The sequence below is a fragment of the Trachurus japonicus genome, chromosome 16 (genome assembly GCF_045865225.1).
Source record: "Trachurus japonicus isolate A0001 chromosome 16, Traja_1.0".
In the NCBI taxonomy this organism is placed as follows: Eukaryota; Metazoa; Chordata; class Actinopteri; order Carangiformes; family Carangidae; genus Trachurus; species Trachurus japonicus.
Genome location: NC_140922.1, coordinates 13437183 through 13449792, shown reverse-complemented (window position 1 = coordinate 13449792; position 12610 = coordinate 13437183). Strand labels below are relative to the sequence as shown.

The following is a 12610-nucleotide window of genomic DNA, read 5'->3' as shown; positions in this document are numbered from 1 at the left end:
AATCTGTCAGTCACTGTGCATGTTCTGTCTGTGTGTGGACATTTAAAGATATTAAATTAAGCATATTTCACTTATACTGCTGATGCTGTTCGCATATGCATGTGCATGTTGGTGCGAATGGCCAATAACATAATGAGGTGATTGCACTCATGCAGATTTATCAAACGTTTACCATGCGCAGGTAGTTCATGAGGCTGGTCCCATGTTGCCAGATCTGAGGTGAGGTGCAGCTGAGCGGCTTCACTCCGATTTCCTGGCTGCGGTTCAATTCCCTCACCGCCCCCACCACCACATGCACCGCATCAAACATCAGTGCTGACGAGAGCTGTGGGAAGAAGGGGGGAGGAAACACGAGAGGTAGCAAAGGGGGTGAAGTCAGAAAAAAGGGGGGAGGGATGGAAACACAGGGAAAAAAGACATGGAGTCAAGGGAGAAGATGCAATGAGGAAAGAGGAGAGAGGCACAAGAGCAAACGATTAAATGGTTAACAGGGATGGAGGGAGGCAGGGAAAATTAGAGGGGAGAGAGAATAGATGTGAGGTATGAGTAAACCAGTGGGGAGGAAACACAGATGGATACATCAATACCCATTAAATACAAGCAAAAGACTAGCTGAATCTCTTTAACTGCTTCATGAATCAGCGTGAGGAATAAAGAAGCTTAATGTTTCGTGGCATGCAAACAAAGCTGTAAAAATTACTCCTGAATGCGTGCACGCATGAGCACCCATGTGTCCAAGAGACTGACCGCAGGGCCGGGGTAAGTTAGGTCACAGCCCTCCCTCCACGAGAGGTTGAGGCTCCGGATGAACTCCAAATAAAACGGATGCGTAGTGTTAAACATGGAGAATCCCACAATATTGGACTGTTCATCCACGATATCATCCAGTCTCAGGAGGGGGAAGTCCTGGAGGAGGAGGAGAAAAAGAAGAAGAGAGGAGGGGGAAGACGAAGATGAAGAGGGGGAAGAGAAGCGCAGAGGATGTTTGCAGAGAGAAACAGAAAATTCAGGTAAGTGACAATGTTGACAGTGAATCAAATCTCAGCTCAGAAGAAAAATACTGTGCAAAAATGAGTGTGATAAAGAAAAGGAGAGGCTATGGGGAGTGACAGCATCTAATCTGTGATGGAGGGAGGAAAAAAAGAATATGGACAGCTCGGAAAAGGGAAAAAATAGTCATACAGGGCAAAGATAGGTTGATGGAAATGACTCCTGTAGCTTTTCACAGAAATACACACACACACGCATCTGAAGCACAAGAGAACATCACGCACAGAGGGCGGAGAGGGGAGAAGAAAAAAATAAAAAATAAAAATCAGGAACACGGCATAAAGTGACACATTAATTCAAATGGTGGAAAGGGAGGGGAGTATATCAAAGAGGCAGATGAAAACACCGGAAGCATAGAGGAGGTGGCGGGTGGCAGAAGAAAAAGGGCACATCACGTCTGTCATCACCTTCACCTCAGACCCCTTTTTCTTTTTGCCATCCTCCTCTGCACTTCCACATCTTCGTACAGTATGTTCGTTTCTCAGACCCCCTCCTCCTCCTCCTCTCTCTCCTTCCTTTTCCCCATCCTTCATCTCCTCTCCCTTTATTCTCTCTCCGTCACCTCTCTCTTCTCCCTTTATCGAATACTTTCTCCGCCTTAGCACCTTTGCTCGCTCGTAAAGGGACGGGAGAGGAGGAGGAGCAGCGGGGCAGAGGGAGAAAAAGTGAACATGGAGGAACAGAAGACGGAAGACAGGAAGGGGGAAGGACTGGTTCGCTCTTACCATGGTGGTGAGGATGTACTTGTAAAACGCTGATGTCATCCCCAGCTCTGATGCCTGTAGGACAAAGAGAACGAGAGAAGAGGATGAAAAAGTAAAGACGAGGCAGGTGGAATGCAGGATGTGGAGAGAATAACGGAAGATGGAGAAAGATTGATGGGGGGAGGGGGGGTCAGGGCAAAGGAGGGGAGTTATCGAGAGGCGGAGAGCAAAAGGAGACAGTTGGGGGACAAAGTACAGGAGAGAATGTGGGGTAGAGAGAGGGAGCATACGTTAATCACAGTTTTACATCATCAGGCTAGCACTAGGACATTTCGCTGAGGGCGAATGTGCGCCCAGTGAAAACATCCCATACGCATTCAAACTGTGACTCACTGGGCTGGCTATCGGCATTACAGGCCGTACCATGAATCAGAACAAGCCTGGGTAACATCTGCACTGCATCCCAGCAAAAGATGTTCTTTTGTCAAATACTTTCTTAAGAGTGTAAGTGATTGTTGCTGGCAGATATGCAGAAATATTGTTCACTCTGCTGCTCCGGAGGACAGGGAAGGTAAAAATAGATGTTAATTCTGTTACAACAACAAATGTGTAGCCTGTGGAGCTTTAAAAGGAGTTGCCTTATTATCTTACAGATGGTAAGTTCTTCATACGCCTGAATTTCCCATATGGATGTATAAGAGGGAAAAGCGTTCAACTTGAGTGTCACAGTATGTATTGTGTACAACAGAAACTTCAAACGCTGCGTGGGTGGTTCTGAAGAGCGAATAGATCCTTGAAACCTGACCTTCTTAAGGATGAGATAGGAGACAGAAGCATTGGCGTCGATGATGATGGTGGCCACTTTGTCGTCACGGATCTCCTTCAGCAGCGGCGTGGGGTCCAGGTTGTCATCCAGCATCCTGATTGACAGCGTCTCCCGAGAGATGAGAAAGCGGCGGACCAGTTCCTCCAATCTCAGCAGGCCTGAGGCAAAGCCACAGCAGAGTCGGATTGCATATCAATGTCTGTATCAGTAGACATAACTCATATTTCTTAAGTATAAGCTCAGCAGGACCCGTGAAACTCGTGATTCTTCCTCAGAGGGCCACATATTTGTGTCATTTGCATGATTGATGGTTTGTCTGAATCTCCAGGAAATTAAACATAATTTAATATGGAGGCTAGTGTGTCTGTATTCACTGCTTCCCACACTAGGACTTTTTTTTATCTCCTGTGACCTCTGCCAAGGAGGTTTTCTATTCAGTCCTCTCCTGACAGCTTGTGTAATTTAAGGAAGAGTTAGGAGCAGTGATTAGTTTTAGTGTAGGTACCGCTATCATGCGGTCATTTACACAGAACTTTATTATTTGACTGTAATATCTCTCATAACACATAGAGACATTTTAAACATATTTTTCAACATTTCCCTACAGACACTGAGAGCAGATACTCTGTAGCATTTCTTTAATTTGAGTAAAGTCCATATGTATGAAAGCTTTCTTTTTAACTATCTGTCTGAGTGTCTGTCATTAGATTTTATAAGCACACATATCGCCTCACTTATTTTTCCTCTTTAATGTCACTCCTAAAAATTTCATCCAATCTGAACCAGCTCTGGTCCATAAAATATTTGGATGAGCCAAAAAATGTTTTAAACATACCCTCCTTGTAAAAAAAAAAAACTCTGCTTTGAATAACAATTTTGTGTCTCTTATAGTGTGTCTGGCTGGTGCTACATTAACATGACAAAATAAAACTTGATCACCATAACTCATGACATAAGTGCCTGTGAGTCATCCTCCATTGAAATTAATCTTTGTACACAGGCCTAACATCCCCGGATAGGTTTTAGATATGCTACGAAATTCATGGTCTCCATCAGCCAATCAGCAAGACAAATGTCTAAACATTTTCTATTAACAGAATGATACGTTTTTGAGCGTGTTGTAATTCACTTTGTGTGTGTTATCCTTTGGTGATTCCTTTTCAGGTCTTTGGGTGCTCTGAGTGAAATAGTATGTGTTCAAAAAACAACTAAAGACTTTGAAATTAAATAACCAAACTGGTAAAGTGGGATTCTGCTAACCTCTGGTAAAAAAAAATGGACAGACAAAGAAACACAACTGCAGGAGCAGAAAGAGTGAAATACAGTACTTGAGACAATTCACCCACTTCAAGCGAATTCCTCTTGAAAATGAGTATAACCAATGGCAGTCAAGACTCACTTGACACTGTGCGTGGAACGAGTCTTTACTAGAAAGTCTACCCTGCTGCTTCCTAACTGTAATTCCATAGTAAATCTCCCCTAGCTATGTAAATAGGTGGTGGGGCAGGCATCTGGGGGATGGAGGGGAAGGGGAGAGAGGAGGAAGGGAGAGGTAGCGCACAGAGCCCTTCAGCAGGAGAAAGCCTCTGTAAGCAGTGGGGTAATCACTGAACCAGGCCAAAACTTTAATTAGTTTGAGGAAGGAGGGGGGAAAGAAAAAAAAAATCAATGCACTTTACAGCTTCCTCTCCTCCCCTCTCTCACTCTCCTGCTTTCACATTCTCTCTCTCTCTCTTGCACATAAGCTCTAACCTCTCTATCTCTCTCGTCTTAGCCCTGTGCTCCAGTTACCTCTCTCTGTCTTTATCCATCTCGCTCTTACGCCGCCACCGTCTCCTCCTCTTTGTGCTCAGTCTCTCCCCCTCTCTGTCCTTAACCTCATCCATCTCATGAAAACTGCATAATGGAATTAGGCTCACATGGCACGTTGTGACCCAGACGTAGCGAGAGTCGGATACGTCGGTAGTGACCCAAAATCTCTGACGACTCCCTCGCTTAACTGAATATCTATGAACTGCTACTTGCGCAAGCTAAAAGAGGGAAAAATTAGATTAATCCCATTAACAGACGGTTGCAAAAAATGACCAGTTGCTAAATTCGTTACTTAATTAGGATGTGTGCGTGCGTGGTGGCGTGATGGTAGTGATGGTGGTGTCAATGAAATGTGTGACTTCACACATTACTCGCCTCGCTGACAAAAAAGAGCGGATGTCTACTTCACTTGAACGCACCACTCTACACTGGGGTAAACAAGATGAATAAAACAAGTGAGCTGGTGGTAAACATTGTCTGATGTTGAACCTCTGTAGAGGCGCACACACGCAGACACACACACACACACACACACACACAAAAGCCTACGAGCATCCGAAAACCCACTCACATGTATAGAAGTACAGTACACACAGAGGCAGCAATACACACACACACACAAGACACACACACACGGTCATTCAGAGTGTTGAACAAGTCTGTTGAGTGGCAGTTAGCACCTATTCTGCAGCCATGGCAACCAGCTCCATGGCGATAGATAACGCAGCCAAGTGGGTCAGAGTCTGTGAGTGTGATAACCTTGTAAAGATCACCTTCAAGCCAAATATACTACACACAAACACACACACACATGCATCCCTCCGTCTCTCCAGCAGTAGAAGCTGCGTGTCTTGGGCCGGACCAGCAGGCTGGTCTGTTGCCTCCTATTCTTACGGGAGGAAGAGCTTGATGGAAGACAAGGCTGCTATCTACCCGTTCAACCGATGATCAAAAGTGGAGGAAGATGTCTGATGCCATTTCAAAGCGCTTTTAGTTCAATGAAATGACAAGCCCGCAAGGAATTCGGCTTACTTTCAGGAAAGTGTGGGACGACAGGCTAACTGCGGGAGAGATAATGAAAGCATCTCCGTGATTGAATCAATTTTTCATAATGTCACAGCTTTTTGTTTGTCAAAATCTACCCTTTTCACACGGCCATTAGAAGTGTTCAGACTTCAGTGGTCGCTCTTACTCGTTACCTAATTGCCCTTCAGGTCTTGTGCGGTTCTACATGACTGGTCTGAGCAGTCAACAGCTGCACGACAACTCATCCCTGCTCATTCATTTCATTCAGGAAACGACAAGAGGCGGCCGATCATTCAGTGGATACACTTTTACCATCTCCTATAGTACATAGTGTACTACTCTGTCATATTCACAAAGCCCTGTTTAAATACTCCAGCCACCGTTCCACCAAACCCTTTAATTCTTGCAGCTCTCAATTGGGGAGTGCATAATAGATCAATAACACACTCTTTCAAAATGAAAATAAAGAGGGCTGGTGACTAAGCCAGGAATCCCTGGTGATGTTAAAGTTCTCTGAGTGCCAGGCAAGTTAAATCAAATGTCCTCTAAGTTCTTCCAATACTGGAAAGCATTTCAAACAAAAATATTTATTAAATTGGTTTGGGCTAACAACCCTCTGAGGTGGATAAGAGACAGAGTGTGAGGGCATGAGTAATAAATAGGAAGGCCGTGACAACAGACCGAACTACATGACCAGACTGTCAAAATGAGTGTCCGACGGCAACCGTCACGTCCGCCCAAACACTGTGAACGTGCCAACACGCCCACAGAGGCATTAGTACACAGAAACACACACATACATTAGGTAAACAAGTTCAGAAGGACACAACTGATGCATTTACACCCACCACCTAAACACAAACACATCCACATTACTAAGTCAATAACTACACAAGGAGTACTCACACTCAGCCTTGGCGCAGACCAGGCTGGCTGATGGGTAACTGAACGAGCGCAAGATGGCTGCTATGGCCAGACTCAGGTCCTCGTTGCTAGGGTACAGAGTGACAGAAGCGAAGCGCAGGTACGGCAAGCGAGGAGTTTCCTCAGGACCAATCTTCACATGAGGGATCTGTACATAAAAAAGGAAAACAGAGAAGAGAAACAATAAGGGAGGCAAGAAAAACTAATGTGTCTTGATTAAGTCCTCTCCAAACACACACACAACAGGGAAAAACAGTGAATAAGGAAGATCCATTAAAGAGGCTAGAGGGTGAAAAGAGAGATAAGAAAAGAGGCAGAGGCAGAGAACAGAGACCTAAGGATAAAAGGCTAAGGGAAGAAAGGAGAAGAGAAACAATGGAGAAACGAAAAGTGGATGGTGGTTAATTATATGAGAAGAAACTCAATAGGCAAGGAAAACCAAATCTCTAGATACATTCATCATGACAACTGTGTGGGTAGGAAGGAGGACAGTCAGCGAGAGGGAGCTGTGCACAGATTTGTACCTATTTGTGTGTTTATCTTCCACACTCACCTCTTTTTCTCCACATATGTGACTGACAGTAGAACCGGAGGCGGGGCTGGAGGCGGGACCTATCACAGAGACGACGCCTTTGGGTAGAATCTGACACACTGAAAGGAAAAAAGGAAAAAAAGATAAAATAAACACTGAATATGTACACACACAAACCCACACACATACACTCACACACACAAACAAACAGATCTTTCCTCCGCTTCATTTTGATGGCAGCACAGAGCTGGCAAACAGAGCTGCATTCAGGGGGGGAAAGCATGGAAATTTAAAATGCAGCAAAAACTCAGAGGACGCATTATGGTTTCACTTTAACCACTCAGTCTATTGTGGGAGCACAATGTATCTCATTATAATCAGATTTATTTTGAGATAAATACACCAAGGACTACAGCAGGGCAGCCCACAGGTTGCCTCCTGCTATTATTCACTTGTTAAGACAGTCATTTTTAATGATTTTAATAATCTTTAAGACATTTTGCTCTAATTATATCTCTGGCATCAGGACGATGTTGGCAAATTGGTTGTCACCTTTTTTGCATGATTACCCTTTTTGCAAGGGACAATATTGGAAAAACAGTTTTGCACATTACATTAACTATTCATGAAATTATATTATAATATTAATTTACTGATTTCTTGGCTGAGGAATGACTGAAGTCAACACCATCTCTGAGTTCATAATATATTCAAGCAAAATGCAGATTATGTTCATATATAGGTATACTGTGTGTGTTCAAGCGGAAATGCAGAAATGCATCCATTTTAAAACTTGAAAAAAAAAAGTGTAATGGACTTTTCATTTGTCCATAACCTTGTTTAACTCGGTTTTAATCTTCATTATTATAGTTCTTCTGTTTGAGGTTTCTGTTTCTGTTTTTTGGTTTGGTCAAAAAAGTGATTCATGAATAAATTATGCCTCTTTTTTAAAATCAAAAACCTTCATGTCAGGATCTAAAGTTGTTGTTTTTTTTGTTTGTTTTTTGGGGCGGGGTGTTTTTTGTTTTTACTTGAAACAGGTCAGATTATGTTCATCGTCTCCCTTTTACTTGACTAACTGAGCAGCCTGCAGTCTGAGTCACTGATCAACAGCCATACACAGAAACCCACCAAAAAGAAACTTGGAAACGCTTTAAGGAATGCTTCGACATTTTGGGAAATATGCTCATTTGCTTTCTTGGCGTGAGTTAAACGAGAGGATCAATGTCTCATGTCTATGCGATAATTATGAATCTACAGCTAGGAAGGAACCAGTTAGGTTAGCATGGCGTAAGACTGGGAACAGGAGGGAAACAGCTGGCCTGGCTCAGTCCAGATGTAATAAAATCTGTCTACCACCTTGTCTAAAGCTCACTAATGAACACATCATATTTCGCTTTTTTAATCTATGCAACAACCATACAGCAGTTTTTACCAGAAGAAAAAGTCCCACACATAACACAGTAAATTGGCATCTTTAATATGTTACAGTAATAAATAAATCTTAAAAGGGATGGTAGGTGATTTTTTTCCCACTTGGACAGAGCTGGGTTCACCATTCTTCTTTTCCAGCCTTCATGCTAAGCTAACCAGCTGCAGGCTGTAGTCGCACATCCACCTCCAGATATGTTAGTGGAGTGTAATCCATGTCTCGGCAAGAGAAAAGCAAATGAGCGTTTTTCCTTAGATGTTAAACTACTCCTTTAAAATCAAACATCTGCTGCTGACCAGTATCCTTCACAGGCAGAAGCTGGATTGTGCTCCAACCTCTTTCAGCTTACAGAGAAATGTAATTAAAATGTTTTTGTACAGCCTCTCTTTGATAAGCACTGGGTTTTATTTTCTTTGACAATGTGTCCTGTCTACCCACCTGAAAAATGTTGTCATAGATACAGCAGGAGTAAGTCTGGTGATTTCACAGCGTTGTGTGCTCTGACAGTGAGGAAGTTATGTTCTTTCTGGTATATTAGGTTGGTATTTTAATTCATCCCAATTAGTTCTCCTCAGTTTCTGTCATTGTCTGTGTGTGTGTGCCCGTGTTTATTCTGCAGAAAATGATGTGTGTGTGTGTGCATGCCTGCGTGCCTGCGTGCATGTATAAATGCCTGTGCATGTGTGTGTTCTTGCTTGGGTGTGTGCATGCAAGCGTGCCTCAAACAGCCGTAGCTGTAAGATGATGAGCTCTCTGATCCAGAGACCAAAAAAACACTGCAAGCAAACACGCCTGTCAGAGTCTCCTGCCCATCGGTCAAGGACACACACACACACACACACACACACACACACAGAAAGACACACACATACACATAGGCCTGTAACTCAAGCATGCACATATGTACACAACCCTTCTCAAGCACACACAGACATTTTGCCAGTAGCTTGTGGCAGGGTCACTGACCTATCAGAATAGGAGCAGGGAGTCTGTGTCTCCTCTGTGGCTGAATTCAGCCGTACATCTTCTGTCTTTACAGACTCCAAACATTCTGTTTTAAGTCTGCGTATCAATACAAATTTAATGGGGCAGCCTCTTTGGTATGGTGCTGCTTTCTGCTGGCCTGCACCGCTGATCTGTGTTAGTATTTGATGATTTGTTTTTGTCTGCACTGTAGCCAGTTCCAGCTGTTACTGGAGGGCACTGGTCCGCTGTTTTTAATGAGACAGGCTTAGTGGCCCATTACTGGTCTCTAATGACATGTAAAGTAATCTGCACGAGCTCTTACTGGTTCCTAATCACATGAAAGTGGTGGTGTTTTGTCATTCTAGTCATCATTTGAGGGTTTTGCTTCCAAAACACACATATATATATATATTTTATCTTGAGTGTTTTGGATTAAAATCAGCAGTATTTAGTGGGCTACTGTACTTTTCTACTCTGTTGAAGTCACTATTGACATTAATGTTACTAATGATATCTGCTGGTATTTTTAGTGGTCGCTTTTTGTCTGTAGTAGACATTATGGTCTATTGGACTCTAATGGATTTAGGGGATTTCATCACCCTGGGGTTGTGCGAATCTACTCTCCTGTTCTTCTCTCATGTGCATCAGCTCCACTCACTGGTGTCGGTAGTGTCGTACTGGGAGTCTTTTTGCAGCTCATATATGTCCACCTCCACTCGGGCTCGGGCCGGACCCTCCATCACACTGTTGATGTTCTCCCTGGCCAGGGCCAGCGCCAGCCGCTCTCCACGCCCACACACAGACTGGTCATCCAGGATTGCCGCTGGAGAGGCAGAGAGGGAAGAGGAGACAGGTGAAGCAGAGGAGAGAAGATGGACGGCACCGGGAGAGGGGATGAACAGGAGAAAGAGATTAGCAGGAGTGTGAGAGGTGGATGATTGGTTAATAGTGTTGCCCATGCTTGTATGAATGTATATGGGAAGAACAGTGGGGCTGATGGGAGGAATCATAAAGTCTGACTGGAAAAGCAATGTAAGGAATTAATGTTGTAAGGGGTATGAAATCCAAAAAAAAGGAGCAGTAAAACATGTTTGTAAATATGTAAAGCAAGAAGCTGTTAAATGTGAACCCACAGACAAGACAATTAATTTAGTTTAGCATAAACACTAGAAGCAATACAGACAACCTGGCTGAACTAATGGGCTGCTGATGCTGTTCAGACATGAAATATTGATCTTTTCCAGAAAGAAAATAAGAATATTTCCCAAAATGCTGAACTAGTCCTTTAAAGAAGGAAGGCATCTTACTGATGATATGCAATAATTTGATTAAACCAAATCACCAAGGAAAATAAGTATATTGAGGTGGGTGATACAGTATATGATTGGTGATCTGCCAGTATCTGAATTTACTGGTTGTCATTTTGACATTTTAAATTACAGTCCGGGTTGAGATTATTGGCGTCCCCATATCTTCCGAAATAAATGCAAATTAACCAAATCTGTATTATAAGGCAATCTTAACATATTGATCAGAATGATTGGCACCTTTCTGATATATTCAAAATGATTCATAAAGCAAAATTAAAAATCAAATAAATGTCATTTGTCAGTGCTGAGTAAACCAATGATGTTTGATTGTGCTGCATATAACAGCAAAAACAAGAGCAACAGAAATGCTTTATCAAAAAACATTTCCTACAAGGTCTACAAGACAATAGCCAAGAAGTTTCGCAATCATAAAACTGTTCCGATGACTCCATGATGTGGCGGTAAGAAGAAACCCAGTGAAAGGAGTCTGAGGCCTGGAGCAGACTGTACGAGGGGGGGGATGGTGGAGGGGGGGCCACAAGACATCTAAAGAGCTTCAGGCTGATCTGGAGCAATCTGGAGCGGTGGTTTCAGCCTGTACCATACAGCACAAACTACATCAAGAAGACAAGCCACAGTCTTTCTGGGATAATGTTCCATGGACAGATGAGACTAAGGCAGAGCTGTCTTTGATTGCAGTGCATCAGTTTATCTATAGGTGACAAAATGAAGTCCATGAGGAAAAGAACAGCCCACCTAGAGTAAGACATGGTGGAGGATCTATCGTGCTTTGGGGCCGCTTTGCTGCCTCTGGTGCTGGAGGCACAGAGTGTATCAAAGGAATGATGAAATCAGAAGATTACCAAGGCATTTTAGAGCAAAATGTGTTACCCAGTGTTGGGGAACTAGGTATGAGGTGGAGGTCTAGGGTCTTTCAGCAGAATAACAACCCAGAGCACACATACAGCAGCACAAAAGAATGGTTGAAACGGAGTAGATGGACCATTTAAAACTGTCCAACAATGAAATGAATCCTGGCCCAAATCACATTGAAAACCATTGGAGAGAGCTGAAATCTGCAATTGTAAAAAATGACTCAAACTTAGAAGACCTTGTGCAAGTATTGTTTTTTAATCTTATTTTAGACAATAGCCTAACCTTGGACATTTTATCAAAATATTTTCATGACACAAAATACGTTCATTTGAATTCATTTCTGAAGATATTTTACATTTTGTACTTATATTCATGGTTGGCAAGGTGTATTCTCATGTCTGAATCTGGGAGATCCGCTGAGTATTGCCAATTTATAGAGGGACTATTGCACACCTATCAAACACCTATGATGAAGGTTGTAAGGTGAAAATGAAATCTAGAAACTACAACAAACCCTCTGGGAAAACCTTGTATCTGTCAATCACCTTTAAGGGTGAGTAAAAGGGGGGCATTTTTATACCAAGTTTGTACTGAAACTTTTATACTAAGTTTGTACTGAAATAACAACAGGTAAGTTATTTATGCTATTTCAGATTTACAATACTGTCCTGTCCTCATGTATCTTACTGTACAGTCCAAAGAGTAACTTTTTGACCCAGGTGAGGTAGGGATGGAGGGATGGCTGGCAACTCACCCATACGGACGGAGGAGAGCAGGGGGGCCTGACTGAGGGAGCGTGGCGGCATGGTGACTAGCAGGAAGGAGAGGAAGTGTATTGACAGCAGCAGTGCTGGCAGAGCCGGCATCTTCTACTGCTCCTCATGGAGAATGGTCTGCTGGCTGCCTGTACCACCACCTGCAGGAGTGGAAGACAAACTGCGTGTTACAGAGGACACACAAACCACTGTCTCGGCACAAGATGTCTTCTTCAAATTGTCATCCTGCGGCTTATCTCCAGCTCGCTCTGTCATTTCTGTGCACCTTTTAATTTGACAGCACATAGAATAGACTTTCATACTATGAAGATGTTCACTGTCATATCACAAAGGGCAGTCCAGTCCCGTGCTTACAGCCTGTCTCATAATGAAATAC

General features: G+C 43.1%; 1 protein-coding gene across 4 annotated transcripts in view; it reads right to left on the bottom strand.

The window, feature by feature from the left end:
- grik5 (glutamate receptor, ionotropic, kainate 5) overlaps positions 1-12610 on the bottom strand; it is an 80512-nt gene that overhangs the window by 20921 nt on the left and 46981 nt on the right. For all 4 annotated transcript variants that reach the window (XM_085801671.1, XM_085801669.1, XM_085801668.1 and 1 more), the window contains exons 2-9: positions 12213-12374; positions 9931-10095; positions 6896-6993; positions 6325-6490; positions 2560-2738; positions 1776-1829; positions 748-906; positions 173-325 (exon numbers count right to left, since the gene is read on the bottom strand). In XM_085801671.1, coding sequence (XP_085657797.1) covers positions 173-325; positions 748-906; positions 1776-1829; positions 2560-2738; positions 6325-6490; positions 6896-6993; positions 9931-10095; positions 12213-12324 — 1086 coding nt within the window. In that variant the 5' untranslated portion in view covers positions 12325-12374. The remainder of the gene's footprint in view (positions 1-172; positions 326-747; positions 907-1775; positions 1830-2559; positions 2739-6324; positions 6491-6895; positions 6994-9930; positions 10096-12212; positions 12375-12610) is intronic.